Source organism: Channa argus, chromosome 11 (assembly GCF_033026475.1).
Source record: "Channa argus isolate prfri chromosome 11, Channa argus male v1.0, whole genome shotgun sequence".
Taxonomy (NCBI): Eukaryota; Metazoa; Chordata; class Actinopteri; order Anabantiformes; family Channidae; genus Channa; species Channa argus.
The window spans coordinates 922,611-939,850 of NC_090207.1; the positions used below are offsets into that span (position 1 = coordinate 922,611).

At 40.7% G+C, this 17,240-nt stretch overlaps 1 protein-coding gene and 3 non-coding genes across 7 annotated transcripts in view; 3 read left to right on the plus strand and 1 right to left on the minus strand.

Moving 5' to 3' along the window:
- The window catches only part of cntrl (centriolin), a 31,220-nt gene that overhangs the window by 10,778 nt on the left and 3,202 nt on the right, over nucleotides 1–17,240 (minus strand). For 2 of the 4 annotated variants that reach the window (XM_067521532.1, XM_067521534.1), the window contains 18 exons: nucleotides 16,656–16,775; nucleotides 15,515–15,722; nucleotides 14,899–14,990; nucleotides 14,028–14,201; nucleotides 11,498–11,651; nucleotides 11,264–11,352; nucleotides 10,464–10,586; nucleotides 9,191–9,346; nucleotides 8,925–9,020; nucleotides 7,862–8,073; nucleotides 4,575–4,890; nucleotides 4,411–4,482; nucleotides 2,996–3,166; nucleotides 2,280–2,510; nucleotides 1,823–1,973; nucleotides 1,531–1,733; nucleotides 1,035–1,141; nucleotides 491–620 (listed from right to left, as the gene is read on the minus strand). In XM_067521532.1, the coding sequence (XP_067377633.1) occupies nucleotides 491–620; nucleotides 1,035–1,141; nucleotides 1,531–1,733; nucleotides 1,823–1,973; nucleotides 2,280–2,510; nucleotides 2,996–3,166; nucleotides 4,411–4,482; nucleotides 4,575–4,890; nucleotides 7,862–8,073; nucleotides 8,925–9,020; nucleotides 9,191–9,346; nucleotides 10,464–10,586; nucleotides 11,264–11,352; nucleotides 11,498–11,651; nucleotides 14,028–14,201; nucleotides 14,899–14,990; nucleotides 15,515–15,722; nucleotides 16,656–16,775 (2,805 nt within the window). Of the gene's footprint in view, nucleotides 1–490; nucleotides 621–1,034; nucleotides 1,142–1,530; nucleotides 1,737–1,822; nucleotides 1,974–2,279; nucleotides 2,511–2,995; nucleotides 3,167–4,410; nucleotides 4,483–4,574; nucleotides 4,891–7,861; nucleotides 8,074–8,924; nucleotides 9,021–9,190; nucleotides 9,347–10,463; nucleotides 10,587–11,263; nucleotides 11,353–11,497; nucleotides 11,652–14,027; nucleotides 14,202–14,898; nucleotides 14,991–15,514; nucleotides 15,723–16,655; nucleotides 16,776–17,240 lie in introns of all 4 variants that reach the window. The other 2 variants (XM_067521531.1, XM_067521533.1) reach the window with 1 other exon arrangement.
- trnaa-agc (transfer RNA alanine (anticodon AGC)) lies at nucleotides 5,935–6,007 on the plus strand. The gene has a single exon. It is a non-coding gene; the product is annotated as a tRNA-Ala (tRNA).
- Nucleotides 7,128–7,200, plus strand: trnaa-agc (transfer RNA alanine (anticodon AGC)). Its single transcript has one exon. It is a non-coding gene; the product is annotated as a tRNA-Ala (tRNA).
- trnaa-agc (transfer RNA alanine (anticodon AGC)) lies at nucleotides 13,272–13,344 on the plus strand. Its single transcript has one exon. It is a non-coding gene; the product is annotated as a tRNA-Ala (tRNA).

Below are 17,240 nucleotides of genomic sequence, written 5' to 3' on the forward strand. Positions count from 1 at the left end.
TCACATGTCAGGAGGCAGGACACAACTCAAAACAACCCCAACCACAATGTTAGGGCAGATCAGACAGAAGGACTGAGAGGAAATACAAAGTTTAAGAGATTTTTGGGAAACATTTTGGGCACAGAAGACTGCACTCTGTCAACAAATGATCTGACATCTGGGGGTCCCACCCCCACACAGTAAAAGATCAGCTCTTAGGCTCAGTGGTCCCACAATGATGTAATGAGATGCCAAGCTCAGCAGGAGAATACACATTGATTTACGATTGGCAAAGTCAGGTGGGTTGGATGGAAATGAATGTTTTTATGTTTTTAAACTACCTTTCTGATAAATTGCAGAGTGCGATAGCAGATGGCTTAAAAAAGTAACCATGGGTAAGTTTAAAGAGATGTGACATACTACAGAATTTATCCTAAAAATTTGGTTGTATTGCATTAAATTGTACTGGTGCTGACTGGTGTATGAGTATGTTACTGAGTGTGTCCTGTACCTTGTCTCGAGTGGTGTGGATGCAGCTCTGAGCCTCCAGCAGGAGTCTGTCAGCGTGACGAAGCTCAGCTCGTCTCTTCAGAAGAGTCTTCTCTACACAATCAACCTCATCACACACTTGCATTGCACTCCTGCAAACACACACACATGCATTTCAGAATATATCACACAGTGTTTATATGCACTGTAGTAACCTAACTAAACGTCCAGCAGGTCAGGTCTATTGCAGTTGTGCGTCCTGAAAGATTATTTATTTTACGTATTCCTGTTAAAGTTAAAAACATTTTTCTTTCCTTATTTGATTGAAGGATTTAAGGACAGAGGAAGCTGGATGTTGTACATAATGTATAAATCCATGAGATTCATTTTGTAATATAGAGATAAAACTGGAAATAAAACCTAATTAAAACTTGTTGATTTCTGTCAGTTTCAGCTTATGTTAAAAATGTTCTGTCTGGAACCTCTGTCAAACAGAACCACAGAAAAGAAATGAACATCCTCTGAGAGAAACGTAAGCTTTTCTAACTTCTCTGTGAACATGTTACCTGTGTCGTCTCAGTGAGCGTCGAAGCTGTTTGGTTTCCAATCGTAGTTTCTTCTTCTCTTCCTCTAATTTCTCTGCTTCTTTGTGCTCACACACACACTTCTCTCTCTGCTCACACACACACACAAATACAAATACACATCTTTCCATTACCTCATCATTTAATGTGCAATAATATCTGGAGTCCTGCCCCAATTCTAACCAGTCCCTAAATAAGCCTAACCTTAATCCATGTCATCAGTCTAAATTCTCTTCCAGTATGAGCTGCACAAATGGTTTGAATTAAGTTCTAATCAGACTGATACAAACATGATGTGAATAACCAGGTTACTCGTGTTTAACATAATATCTCATCGGATCAAACCAGGATGTGTGTATAAACACAAAACACAGGTAACACTGTGAACATCTCGATTTCTAGTTGAGATACTTGTTCCTGTGCAGCCTTTGTTACTCTATGAGACCATGAAACACCCAGACTGAGGCTGCAGACTGACCGTGTCTCTGTGTTCGGGGACGTTACAGTGAAGAAAACCACCCTCTGCTGGAGGACTGTAGACGATAGCTGCAGGGGAACCACAGAGCAGCCAGGCGGGTCTGACAGAGACATCTGCGGCTGGGTCAGGAGGAGGAAGGGGAGTTCCTCCTGTGGAGCTCCTGTCAGCATCACTGCCTCCTCCACTGTCCCTCCACCCTGTTGCTGCTGATGTTGATGAAGATGAAGAGGAATTACACAAGAGCCAGAACAGCTCAGCACAAAAACACAGTCAGCTCTGAACATGTTCTCACCTTTGTCAGAGTTGGTTTGTGTTGGAGGGATGTAAACCCAGTACCCCCCCTCTACAGGAGGCCTCTGCTGCTGTTGCCCCCTGTCAGGAGAATTGAGGTAGTGGAGGCCCAAACCAGAGTCCTGGGTTCCCTGAGAACCTAGACTGTGGGACTACAAGAGGGAGGAAAACAACAGTTTTATCATAAACATTTCTGAATATTTTAATCCTTTGTCCTTGTTGCATGACAAATGTCATGCATCATTATTTCATGTGAAAACTACCACTATCACTGTTCACTATTCTCTCACTACTTCTGCCCTTCCACAGTTTATATCTGTGATCTTATTTTAGCGTTTACATCTAAGTCAGAAACACACAGTAAAGTGAAAATCCACATTAAACAGATCTTTGTGTCAACATGAAAAGCAGTAGTTGTCTCATTTACAGATTAGACATAAAAAACTCAAATGTCTCACACTGTGTCCAGGAGGCACAAAGCACCACTGCCCTCCATCTCTGGTACTGATTCCACTCCTGGTCCCGGTCCCGATCTCGTTCCTGGTCCTGACCTTATCCAGCTGCTGTCTCAGTCTGTGTGCTTGTCTCTGAGCTTCAGCCAGCTGTGTCCTCAGCTCTTCCACTGTGTCCCGGTCCTGCAGGATGTGTGTATGTTCAGCTGGTTGAGAGCTGGGGTCATCCACAGATTTCTGATAAACACACACATTAACAGCAGAAATGTCATAAACAAACATGCAAGTTGTTTAAAAAAATAATTGAATTCCCACCTGCCTGACATTGAAGAGAAACTATATAACTGGAAGCTGCATTTTCATTTAACACTGGGTTTGTTTTCTTCTGCACCTCTTAGTGAAGTTTTATCTTCACAGACACATTTCTGTAAACTTTCTCTATTAATATTAACAAGCTTCACTGTGAACTTTCTTTTCCACATCATGACCATGATATCCTAATATGGAGCGCAACCAAAACAACGATGTAAGTGGAGGAATGTCACAATTTCTTTGCACAAGTCAATCAGTCATTTATTATCAGAAACAATCTGTGTGGAATAACTAAAACTTCCAGTTTCCAGGGATCTAAAATATCTTTCACGGTCTCTTAAACTTCTCTTCCTAGTGGTGAGACAAAGCCGCAGCAGAAAACTCAAAGGCAGAACAAAACCTGTGTTTACCTGTGTGGCCAGCAGCTCCACAGTGCGGTTCAGAGCTCTCAGCTGTTCCACGGTGGATTTCAGCTGTTCTGCTGTCAGCTGGTCACAGTCACACATGAACTTGCTGAGTTGCCGTAGCTTCCTGTTCAGACGGCTGAGGTTCCTCTCGTGTCCGTCAGTTTGTGAACGCAGCTGGACCACAGGAAAAGACAGTCAGTCACAGCTCATCTGCTGCAAAATATAACTGTTATGTTTTAGCCCTTTGATTATGACCTCATATACCTCACGGTGTCATTTTACTGGTTTTCTGTCTCTGTATAACCTGTATGTACTGCAGTCATTTTCTTAGGCAGTAGCCATTTTGTTATCAAAGCAACTCTGCACTGCACCAACTGCTGCTATGGAAACATGGAAACGTCCCATTGCTCCAAACCTTTTTACCTTTAATGCAAAAAGCCATGTGTAGCTCAGTAGTTGTCTATGAACCACAAAATGAATTATTTCACATACTGTTGCTTTTATCCAAAGGGACTTACAGGTGAGGTACAAGCCAGCAAAAATCTAAGTCAAGGAGAAAACATCAAAGCAAAGTCCTATCAGAAAAGTGTGTAGTGGTTTACTGATCCAAGACAAAATACTTTAAGGGTGAAGACTAAGTTGTTGGTTTTGTAAGGGTGAGTTTGGTTTGTTCTGGTTGGTTGTTGGTTTCCGTGGGGCACGTGCAAGACTGTCCCCAAAGCAGTGAGGACACAGTCCCATAGGGACTTTTGGGGAATAAATGTATTTGTGAGTTCAATTTGCCTTGGTGTGTCATATGTTAGCAGGGCTCACTGGGTAAACTGACATGGATCATCGAGTGTGGGTGAAGTCCTCTTCAAACAGGGTGTGTGTGTGTATTACATGTCTCTGGTGCCACTGTGTTTTATTCGACGTTTAGATTACGAAGCGTTTAGGTCTTAAAGTTATTATCTTGTGTAAATGTATTCTATGCATGTTTTTTTTAGGGAAACTAGGGAGCACAGGCCCAGAGGCCAACTAACCTCTCAGGGGGCTTTAGGTCTGTGGAAAGTGAGCAGCAGGATAACAGAAAAAAAAAGAAGATTTGATACATTTTAAATTGATGTAGCCCAGTGCTATGCGGGTTTAATCTCAGTCTCAGGTGAACTTTAAATTGTATTTTTGTGAAGAACAAGGGCTGTAATAAAGCAGTGGCCCTAATTTCTTACAGTGTAGCCACATTGTGGTAGGAAACATTCACGGATACTGACAAGTAGGAAAAGTTTAGTGACCAAGATCCTCAGTCGGATGCATAAATATTTCTTCAGATTCTACTAAGACTATCTTGAAAAATCCCATAGTGCTTCTTTAAAGTTGTGTTTTTACAGGATATATAGAAAAAAGTAAACCACATACAGTTTTTAGCCCTGACCCCATACCTGTTGGAGCAGTTTGTCTCTCTCCTGCTGGACGTCCTGAAGCTGCAGATGACTCTGCTCCAATTGTGATTGCTAAAGGAGAAATAGATCAATTATAAATACATGACAATTAATGATAAGTGAGGTCAGAGGATGCCAAACCAGTGTGGGCAGCTTATACTGACCAGGTTCTGTTGGATGTGTCCGTTTCTGCTCTCAGTTCTCTGCAGTTTCCCTCTGAGTCTCTCCAGTTCCTCCTTCAGCCTACACTCCGAATCCTGATCCTGGTCCATACTACGGGTCTCTTTGTTTTGAGCTAGCTGAACTTTTAACTGGGCTATGTGGTCTTGGTCCTGAGCCAGTTGGGTCTGGAGTTTGGCTATTTGTTCCTGGCTGTGGTTGTGGTCCAGTTGGAGCTGCTCTCTGCTGGTTCTGGTCTGCTGGATGGTTCTGTAGAGTTGCTCCACACTTCTGGACAACAAGATGTCAGGACTGATGGGACTGTAGGGGGACAGGTCTAAGTCACAACCTGAACCTTATAGATATCACGGAGTATGGATCAGTAGTGGAACATTTTGGTGTGAGCACAATCATCACCAGCTCAACATCGGTAAAACACAGGAACTAGTAGTGGACTTCAGGAAGTCTGGGACTCATGTCAATCCCCTCTCCATATGGGGAGAGGGGGTGGAAGTAGTTCCAGAGTACAAATACCTCAGTGTCCACCTGGACAATAAACTGGACTGGCCAGTTAATGCAGCATCAACATGCAGGAAAACGCAGAACAGGCTGTATTTTCTAAGGGGACAAAGGTCCTTCAACATCTGCAGCACCATGCTGTGGATGTTTTATGAGACTGTGGTAGCCAGCTCCATCTTCTGTGCTGTGGTTTGCTGGGGCAGCAATATGAAGACGGCAGACAGTGAAAGACCGGACAAACTAGTAAGGAGGCCTGGTTCTGTTCTGGGGGAGAAGCTGGACCCTATGCATGTTGTGGCTGAGAGGAGAATGTTGTCCAAACTCCTCTCAGTCCTGGACAATCCCTCCCACCCACTCCACTGTGTGCTGGCTGCACAGAGCAGCACTTTCAGCCAGAGACTGATGTCAGTCAAGTTCTCCACAGAATAACACAGGACACAGGAGATCCTTTCTCCCAGTGGACATTAAACTGTTCAACTGTTCCCCTCACCCCCTTCTGTAAAAAGGAGGGGGACTAAATGGTCAAATAGCATTATTTTTATTTAATTAATGTTTACTCTATTAGCTGGGTTTTTTCTTACTTATTGATCAGTAGTTTGTACTTGTACTTGTCTGTTGTCTTGGTCCTTTCCTTTCTTTTCTACTTTTTACGAGGACAGCAGCTGTAACAAGCCAAAACAATTTCCCAATGGGATCAAAATAGGAATTTAAAAAAAAAAAAAAAAAAAAAACAGGAACATATTCAATATTTAAACATACATGCACATATTATACTATACTATATATATTTTGTCACATCTTATTGTTTTTTAAGATATTTTCAGTGAACTGCTCCTGTAACTAACAGGGGAATTAGCTCAAATGGTAGAGCGCTCGCTTAGCATGCGAGAGGTAGCGGGATCGATGCCCGCATTCTCCAAAGGGGTCATTTTCCCTCCCTCACAAACCTCAGGCTCTCTCTGGCCCATTCCTGATTTATAATATATATATACCATACACATAGATGTGCACAGGCAAGGTTTAGGGTCGGGGTGGGAGACTTGGGATTGGGCCTAAATGTGAGTGAATTGAAAGTCAGAAGCCTGCTGTCTGTTGGGGGTCGGCTGTCTTTTTAGTCTAAATTTAGACTTAAACTCTCATGGCCCCTGACACACTTGAGTCACTGCAGGGTTTACAGCGATAATAATCCTTCTACTTTCTCAACATTTTTACCTGCATATTTTCCTGTGTACTACAGAAAAAAGAAACCCAGTGGAAGCAGGTTAACACCCAAACACACCATACACGGAATAAGCTTAGTTAGCATGCACAACCACAGTCAGCTCAGTGGTGTATTCAAGATTCAAGATTCAAATAACTTTACTGATCCCATAGGGAAATTGAGTTGCATTATCACAGCTGCTCTCCCAAGACAACAGACAAGTACAAGTACAAACTACTGATCAATACGTAAGAAACAAACCCAGCTAACAGAGTAAACGTAAATCTAATAAAAACAATCCTATTTGTCCATTTGGACCATTCTGTCCCCCTCCTTTTTACAGAAGGTGGATGAGTTCACTGGGAGAAAGCATCTCCTGTGCTGTTCTGTGGAGAACTTGACTGTGATCAGTCTCTGGCTGAAAGTGCTGCTCTGTGCAGCCAACACGCAGTGGTGCAAACTGCATCCGGGTGTTGATTGTAACGTTTAATCAAATAAAACAAGTCTCAAAACAATAATTACGTATTGCAGACCAACAATGGACAATGACCGCTAATGTGTTTTCTTCCTGTTTTCAACAGTTGCCGTAACTACGAGCAACCACCGACGCGTCACGGATAAATTTGAAACACCGGCTGCAGCTCTACAGCTGTTACACGCGGGTCAGCTTGGAATTCAGAGCTCGAAGCAGAAAAAGTTGCGCGCTGATAAAAAACTCCCTCCAATCAGAGAAGGTTGCACAGCAAACCGGACACTTTACTGGGCGTTTAAGACAGAAGCAGAGTTACGTTAAAGGTCTGAGGTTGAGCGTTTCCGAACACTGTTAGAAGCGGGAGAAGGGGAATTAGCTCAAATGGTAGAGCGCTCGCTTAGCATGCGAGAGGTAGCGGGATCGATGCCCGCATTCTCCAATGGGTTTTTTTCCTCCCATCAAACACGTCAGGCTCTATTAAAACCCAATGGGAAGTTATGTTTTGGACACCTGTACACTACACATGGATGTAAAGTGGGGAGGATTAGGGTTTATTGGGAGTCAATTCAAAGTGAGCATCGCTGCTGTGTGTGTGTGTGATGGGTGGGGACGGTATTCTCAGTGTACATTTAGACTTAAGGCAGAGTTGTACTTGTCCATCGATATATGAAACATTAATGTGGACCAATGCTCGGATACATTCCCACTGAAACACTGCAGGGTTTACAGAGATAATCTGCTTCGTCATCACTTCAGATGAAAACTATCCTGTGTTCTACAGAAACATGGAAGAAGAAGAAAGCCAGCAGCTCCACATCGAGTTAGAGTACGTAACAGTATCTTATAATAATATACATTTTTATTGTTCATAAAGCTGAAATGCAGTAAAAGCTATGAATAAAATTCCCTGTTGATTTGTTTCGTTGTGTAAATTTTTCCACCAGTGATCTATTTAATATTAAACCCTCAGATTTTTGTTTTCAGTTTTTTCAGAGCTAAGCTAACAGTTGAATTCAAACATTCAGGCAGAGAATGATAACTCAAGCACCATCTGTCTGACATTGGGCTCACTGTACTGTAAAGTACTGCTTTACTGGTACCTGTACTGGTCCTCATCCAGCTCCTCTGGTCCACTCAGAACCTCTTGAAGATTCAACAAGTCTGCAGTGAACTGGTCCAGCTGAATTCTGGTCTGGTCTAAGTGGGTTCTAGTTTCTTTATACTGGGTTCTGGTTTGGTGTAACTGGGCTTTGGTCTGATCCAGTTGGGTCTGGAGTCTCTGAGCGATCTCTTGGAGAGACAACTTCTCATCCTATAGACAGATACAAACAAATCCAACAAATTCATTTTGGATTTAAGCAGAATGGACAATTTTACTTTGTGGTGTAGACCTGGAGACATTTGTGTAGTCCTCCTTCTACCAGCTTTGTGGTTGCAGCCTCATGATCAGAGTGAATAGGTTTGAAGACGGTAGAATAAATAATTATGGTTCAATGTACTATTTATGAGTTGTGAGACTCTGACCAGGTTTTCCATCAGGGTTTGTGTGTGTGGTGCTGCTTTTCAACAGGTCTGGTTCTTGGAGGAAAAAGCGTGTTGCTGAACTAAAATCACGGTTAATGTTGGTGTGATTTTATTTTAAGATGGAGAGTGTTAAAAGCAGCCAGAAGAGTGAAATTTGGCGCCGATGCAGCGTTCTGTGAGCATCATAATCAATTCAATTCCGATCAACTTTATTTAGAAAGCATTAATATACAACAAAGTAATCTCAAGGCACATTACATAATTAAGTCAAGAGCATACAGATATGCAAAGAGACCATGACCATGAATTAACTAGGATTTATTAGAAATGCTTGTAAAGTTTGGGATTATTATTCTATTATTTGCAGCTACCAGAGTAACTGAAAAACCAAGAGAGAGAAAAGTACTCAACTCCACACAAAAGAGAACTTTTATGTATAACTTTAAATAGTTCTTACTATACACATTAATACAATTATTTATAAAAATATAAATCCTGAAAGCCTTGAAAGTTTCTATGACTAAGTTCTTTTGTACTTTGACAGGAATAAAACTAAACATTTGGAGTTTAATCACAGGAAGAAACTTGAAAAGCCCGTCACATGGATATACAGTACAGCATACACGTTTATGTACTGACCTGCAGTGTGTCGATGGTAGACTGGAGTTGAGACTCTCTGATCTCTCTGATCTGTTTCTCTTTGTCTACAGCAGCCTGCAGAGCATCACACTCCAACTACACACAGATACATACACATGGTATTTAAAATAAGACATTGAGCGGAATTTAAGAAAATGTGTTAATATTTCTCGAATAGTCAAATCTATTGTTTGAGGTAGAATCTTCTGGTCATGCTGTGAAAAACACAGTTTTTCCTGACAAAACTGAAAATACCTACAAATTACCTGCCCTACTGTGACCTGCCGGGTTAGCTCTGCCCTGAGCTGATGGAGCTCTGCCTCCAGCTCCACCTGGTGTTTTTTACCCTCCACTTGTCTGTCTCTCAGAGCCTCTGCCTCCATTTGCAGCACAGACAGCTCCTCCTGCTGGGTGGACATGTTCTAAAGACAGACGGAGATAATTAGGGAAAAGCTATGATGTTATTTATGAAGAGTTTTACCTGGAGACACTGGCAATAAACTCCATTCATGACATGATTCAGACTCAAAGCAGATTTAATTATGGTCACAGATTCCGCAAGTAAGTCATCTACCCGGAACTAGCCAAACGATGATTCCATGAAGAAGTTGGTTACAAAAAGAAACAAAGGTAGTAATATAGCTGTGTTGTAGTCTCATTGCATGGGCCACAGAGAAACACACAAGATTTAAACAGATTTTAGTTTATTTCTAAATATCATCCAGAAATACAAAGGTGCCTAGATACATTTCCTAGGAATGGGAAACAAATGTGCCAAAATATTCAGAATAAAATACTGAAAATCAATGCATCAGTACTTTTCTGGGAAAGGGCAGTGAGATTTGTGGAAACTGGACATTTTACCATTTTACCATTGTAGCTGGACCCTGTTATACGGCTCAGATTTGGATTTGAACAGGGGAGGAAAACCCTTTCCCATACACATGTACATTGCAGTTCACATAAACTAAATTTTGTCCTGTGTCTCCCAGAATTTCAACATTTTTCAACGCCATCAACAACCTGGATATTTGTATGTCGGGACACACAGACATGCAACATTTCTGAAAATTCCTAGGCAGCAGTGACAAGAAACACCAACTTTGGAAGTGGGGAGGTCCTACGTTGTGTGAAGTTTTGACTAATAGGATCAATTTTGGAGACTCTTGCCACATTCTCTGCAAGCTCAGACCAAACAGAACTTGACTGTGAGGACTCTTTACTTCAGCATCTGCAAGCGAAAACATTTTTCTCTAGTCGTCACATCCAACAATTTGTTTGAGATTAGTAACTATGCCACAATGGGCTTGTAAGCCTTTCACTCTGTCAGTTACAGATTGTATTGATCTCACTAAAGCACTTAAAAACTCCTACAGAATATTTAGAAATGCAGAAAATTACTTTGATTACATCACGAGACTGACTGATGATCTGATGGAGAAAACAAGAACTTCAGAGGTGAAATGTCAATGGGTCTTATAAGAGGCTGCCAGTCAGACATGGGTTAAACGTCTGACCTGAAACTATGAACACGCTAACCTGTCTGTGTGTTGTGGTGATGTCCTCGAGGTGTCTGCAGTGTCTTTGGGTGTCCTCCAGGTGAAGTTGCAGACTCTGGTTCTCAGCTTGCAGCTTGTCAACCTGCTGCTGAGCACAATGAGCCTGAAACACAACAACTCAACTGTTTAAACAGAGGCCTTTCTTTTCTTTCTCCTAAAGAAAGGAAAAGATCCACACCCCACTATATTCTAGCGGGTGAAGTGTAAAAAAATATATAATCCTGTTATATAATATATACATGCCAGGATTTGTCCTTTACCTCACATATAAGACAAATCTCTAGAACAGCCTTCTTCCACCTACAGAACATTGCCAAAATTAGGAGCATCCTGTCTCAAAGTGATGCCGAAAAACTGGTCCATGCTTTTGTTACCTCTAGGTTCCTACTTTCAGGATGCCCCAGTAACTAAAGAGCCTGCAATTAATCCAAAATGCTGCAGCAAGAGCGCTGACATTAGCTTTTCTCCATTGACTTCCCATAAAATCTAGAATAGAATTCAAAACCCTCCTCATTACATACAAAGTTCTTAATGGTTGAGCTCATCATATCTAAAAGTCCTCATAGCACCATAAACTAAATAAAGTTGAATTAAATTAAAAACGCAATTGTTATGAAATGATGAAAGGTTTACAAAAGTAAATAAGTCTAGGAATTACTCTGCTCTTTGAATTTGTTTTTTTTTTTGTATAAATTTATTTGGTTTGACTTCTCCACCAAATGCTTTATTTAAGGTTTAACTGATACATGTAAATGTGGTTCATGAGGACAGTGTCTTTACCTGATCTCTGAGTCCTCTCAGATACTCTTGCAGGCCAGAGATGATTTCCTCCAAATCTCTCTGAAGAGCTTCATTCACCAAAATCTGCCCTGAAGATAGAGAAGAAAGGAAGTGGAGGAAAGTGAGGAGACAAAGGCAGAGAAGAGACGAGAGACAGAGAGTAGTTTACCAAGCTCTGCCAACTAGTCAGAGGGCTCTACGAGGTGCTCTGTGATTGGCCAATGGTCTAATTACCATCAGTCAACTGTTGCTCCAACTCTTTTATCTCCTGTGTCTCTATGGCAATGCGTGACAGCATGTCATCAAGGCGACCCTCCAGTTCAATCTGCTTCCTGCTCATCCTGTCCAACAGCTGTCTGCAGCTGGACAACTGCGTGGTCACATGGGCCTGACAGGGAGACAAGAGCCAGTCAGGGAGGGCACAAAAACAGTTTTCCTGTTGGTGAACTAGTTCAATATAACACAAGAATCAAACTTATTAAGGGGTCAGGTAAAGATTTTCTCAATCTAAATCAGTCTACAGGTCCTGTCAGGCCTCGTCTACAGCAGTGGAAGCAGAATAATAAATTCATGTGAGTGGTCACCAATTAAGGCTTAAAGAGAAAAATGAGTTCATCAGCTGGAGAGACAACAACAAAGTCTTCCTCCGTTGGGACATTTTTAACTCATTGGAATGTGGAGCTCTGAAGCATTACCTGATACCACATCACACATGTTCTCAGACCCCTGTACTAATTCACAGTTTAATCTTTGTCTATTACCCCGTCTTGTCACATAGCACCTGCAAATCCACACGATCTTCTGGTAAAGGCTCTACTCTACACTAGCTTTTGGTTGCAGTCCCTGCAACTATTTGCCACATTATGTGCTCAACATAAGCAGCATTTACAGGAGACTAAACACTTTTCTGTTAGTCCGGTGTATTTTCTGCACATGTACATGCTACATTACACGTTTATATATTGTGCTGCAAATTAAGAATCCTAAGGTTGTTTAATAGAATGGAACATTTATGCTTTGTCTTAGTTTCACTTTTGACTGAGTGGAACAAAAACATTTTTAACCACAAACAATCTGGAACACACATATTTTATACATTATAATTCAGTTATAAACAAGTTGTGTTGTGTATGAACAAATATATAATAAATTATTTTTACAGTATTAGATTATATACAGTATATAGTATGTATTGATCCAGATTAATCATTAAAGGTTAGTAATGATCAGTTTATTTTTTACTGAGTTCTTTCAATTCTGTCCAAAAGTTGCCATAAGCATGTTATTGTTGCTGTATCATTTCACTTATGAGGGAACACTTCCCAAGGCATTTAGAACTCACCGTAGAAAGAAAATTTGATTTGTTGGACTCACAGCAGTCTGGGGTATCTAAGAGTCTGTTTCTGTTTTTCAGTCCTCGTCCCTAGAGACCACAGGGGGCTGCTGGGTAACATCCTGCATGTCTTCTTGCCTCTTCTTCCTCTCTTCTATCAGTTTACAGTAAACAACAACATCTCACCTCCTCCTCTCAACTCTAAAAAACATTCATCCGCCTCTCACCTACAGTCTCAGTTTTCCTGTCTTGTCTTGTGTCTCCGTTACAAACTTCCCTTCCTCTCCTCCTCTCTCCTCCTTTCTTTGAATTCACACAGGAAACCCTTCTCCCAGCCAACCAGAGCTGCCAGCTGCAAAGTGACAGTCTGCACTCTGTCCAATGGGAGAGGATTACAGCTGGGAAAAGCCCACCCCACAACGGGTAAGGTTGGGGGGGATTTAAAGCAACAACAACCTGTTGATGTTATGTCTATTTGCATGTGGACTAGAAAAAAAAATTCAAGTATTAAAAATATTCTATTTAAAAGTACTGAAATCTTATCTAGTAACAGGAAATACACTTTCAACAGTGTAGTCTGGTCAAGCATGAAATATAAAGTAGCAGGAAATAATTGTACTAGTATGCTCATTGGTCAACGCTAACACTTTTAGGGAAGTGCTGTTTTAACTCACGGGGGAATTAGCTCAAATGGTAGAGCGCTCGCTTAGCATGCGAGAGGTAGCGGGATCGATGCCCGCATTCTCCAGTGTAAACTTTAGTCCTGACTTTTCTTCACTGTCTTCTGCTTTGGTGCAATAGAACTGAGATAAACTGCAAAAACTATTTCAAAGTAGAACATTCAACGTCCTGCATTAAACCTGTTAAGGAAGTTAAGTTGCTTTGGATGAACTTGTCTGACAAACTACAAAAAAATTCCTCCTTGTAATGAGGATCTCAGCAAAACAAACCTAACATCCTACTTTAATCTATTAGACTTACAGGCTTTTTCTTCTCCAACTGTATGTATTACATCAATAATTACATCCAGTTTTCTATTCCATGTTTTGGACTTTATTACTTTAATAATATTATTAAAACACACACAAAAAAGAAAAGAATATCAGAACACAATGACTTGTGTTAGTAGATGTGAGTACGTAATTTAACTGTGCTTTAATAAACAAAGATTTACAATAACAGCAGTGTCAACTGTTGCGTGTCAGAGCCTAATCAGAGAGGACATGCTTGGTCCACACCTCTGTTTTCCGTTCTGAGTTGAAACTTTTTCAACTGGATGTTTTCAGGGCACTGTTGCAAAAAACATGGAGGTGCACTGCAACATAAAAGCAGCTCGCAAAACACTTCTCATTGACAACATTTACCCAAAAGCTGCCTCAGGCTGCTAAAATGCATTCTGTCTAATCAGGCCCTCAATATCTGAAAACTCACATGTTCTTGGTCAGTGGCATCTTCTCTCAGTAGCTGTGTCTCAAGCTCTTCTGTCTCTCTCTTTATCTTCCTGCTCTCCTCCTTCTGTCCATCCATCTGTCTCCGTGCCTCATCAGCTTCGTCCTTTAGTTCCCCCAACACAGACAGCTTACTGAAGAGCTGACACTGCACCTCCTGACCGACACACAAAAAGTTATAAATTACACTATGTATACTTAGAGTTTGTTTTTGGTTTGCCAACAGCATTTCTCAGGTCAGTCTTCTGGAAATTTAAATTAATAAATTGATATTCTAGGAAAAAGGTGCTAGAACTCAACATCAGTTAAAAATAAGACAGTGAAGAATAGAACTGTAAGTAGTAAAGAACAAAGGAGAAAATATAACGATAACAACAAATGTTTGTAGTTTTTGTAAAAAGGGTGCTGTTACAGAAAAGGTATAAACCAAATAGATTTGTTATCAATAAAACAACGTTTTAATTAATGTTTGCTAATGGAACATTGCTTCCTTCAAGCTCTCACACTTCACATTGTTCCTCTCTAGGATAAGGCTGGTGTTTTTTCTCCTGATCTATGTGTAGTTGTCACGCTTGCTTCGCCCCAGTTTAGAAACCTACATCCACCTTATCAGATACTGTGTCTATTGAGCCGATCAATCACTGGATGCTGTTCATTAAACGTGAATATAATACCCTGTCTTCATATGGGTTTATTGACAATATGTCACATTGATGGAATCTAACTACCATTTAAATTCTCTGTGGTTTACCTCAACAAATCTTGGTTATTCAGTTTCATTTGATCTTGATTTTGTAACCGCCACTTCTGAAACCAAAGCCCTGCTCACAGCGATGTGTTTCTATATGTGTTACCTGTCTACTTCTTTTGGTTTCCTCAGGATTGGGAGGTTCTACTTCTAGCTGCTGCTCTGATTGATGTGTCAACTGCAGGAGTTCAGCATCACCTACAAACAAATGCACAGCATATGTCCATAAAAACAACAGCCAGTACATTGGAAACAACACATATTTAATTGTTTAGTTTAATTATTCTACATGATAATATAAAGATATACCACACATTTCATTTGTTGGATGCTTTTATTTGCTTTTGCCAAATAAAGTTATGTTGTGTCATTCATTCATCCCACAGTGTTGTTCACATCGTCAATGGCAACATGTGACAGACTTAGACAAATGGTCTGTTTTAACATTCGCATTCATCTCTGAGATATAATCAATGTGGTGAATCCAGCAGAACTGTCCCTCACATTTCTGACAGAGAAACTGATCTGTTCCTTCTCTATTTTTATGAGGCCAGTTACCCAATTGACATGGTAAAACTACCTTCAGCAGGATTTAAACCCATGCATACATTGTTATTACAGAGCCTTAATGTTGAGTGCTAATTTCACTTGTTCTGCAAAAGCATTTTTCCTCACAGCTGATCACTGATGGCATCATGCAAAGCAGAACTCTCTGTTCATACCTGTGCTCTGTGGTGCTCTGTACACTTCCACCAGGGAACACTGCAATGACTCCATGTCAGTGTGAATGTCTGCAGCCTCCTGGATCTGCAGCGAGGAGCGAGGGGAGGAAGACGAGCAGTTTCGAGGAGTGGAGGTGATGATATTCCTTATGTGTCGAGCCTTACCAATGTATGGACTCTCAGCTGGAGAGTCCCCAGCATCAACAACCTAATGAGACAGATGTGCATAAACCCTTAAAAAGAATCAGATTCAGATTCTAAAATTTGTAATTGTGGCAGTTGTATAGTATCACTATCTGGAGTTAGAAATGGTTGCCAATTGATTTTATGTCACAGTACATAAGGCTGCTCATTCTGTATTTCTTTCTGATCACTTTAAAACACTAAAACACAATAAAGACCGTTTATCTGTTGTATTTCTAACCAAATTTACAACAACAGACGTTGTCTACAATATCAAAAGAAATAACACACACACTTATAATACACACATATGCCCATGAGTAAATTCATATGTGCTAAAATCCTGGCTCTGATGTGCTGTAAACTAAATAGTGTTTCCTGGAGCCTATTTTTTTTACCATGATGTGCTTTCTGTAAACACTGACCCCTCACTGTAATTGAGCAGAGCTTCTCCCGCTGTGTGTTACATGTTTAAAAAGACATCTCCAAGCAACGTCCACTGTCTGTGAAAGAGGCTATGGAGACCAAACTTTTTATTTAATTTTTTTTGTTAACACTCTATATACGTTAGTGGGACAGGATAAAGCAAGAAAGACTTAAAAGCAATTTGCCACCATTGATGGTGTTTAGCTGTGGCTGATAAATTTTTTATTTTTTTTTTTAAATTGGCATGTGTTTTTATGTTGGATGCCTTTCGTGACACAACCCTCTGCATTTATCCAGACTTGAGACTGGCACAAGAGGACACTGGCTTGTGTCCCCTTGCGGTTGCATTTGTCCCCTTGTGGTTGATAAAAAATTAAGGGATTATTATCAAAAAGTCGTAGATTTATGTTAAACATTATCTGGCCCATTTCTGAGTCTGTATCAGTCTCAAAAATCCTGTCAGTGTGGTTGTTGGACTTCATAGACATATTACACAGTATATACTGTGTCCGTATTAGTGTTTGATAGGTACCTGTATGCTGCAGGGTGGCAAAGGGCTGAGTTTAGTGTCTATCTTATGGAAAGTCAACTCCTGCTCCAGCTCATACAGTTTTTGAAAGGCTCTGGTCAGCTCAGCTGTCGTTTTGTCCAGCTAAGGTAAAACATAGCAAAAGCTTTTAATGAGCCAGACATGGCCAGAAATGAGTACCAGCAAAACATCACAGCAAACAGAAAATTATGCTAGATTAGCATTCAGAGGCACAGTATGAGATTAATTTTAAAGACATATAAAACAAAAACATCTGTAATACTCTTCTGCCATATTCAATACGTGAGAATGTTATTCGCTTCAACAGTGGAAATATTTTCTGTATTGATGATTTACTGGAATTACAGACATGCTGAAAACCACAACACACACACACTATAGACAGCTGACAGTCTCACAGTCTGAAGCTACCTGGGATCATAAAGCAGCGGTCTGAGGGAGCTAGGGATAATGGGAAATTGAGTTTTAGTCAGAGTACCTGAAAGACAATGCCCAGCAGAAAGACAGGAGGGCAGGGCTAGATAATAAAGTGTACAGACAGAGAAACATAGATGATGCAGAGAAGAA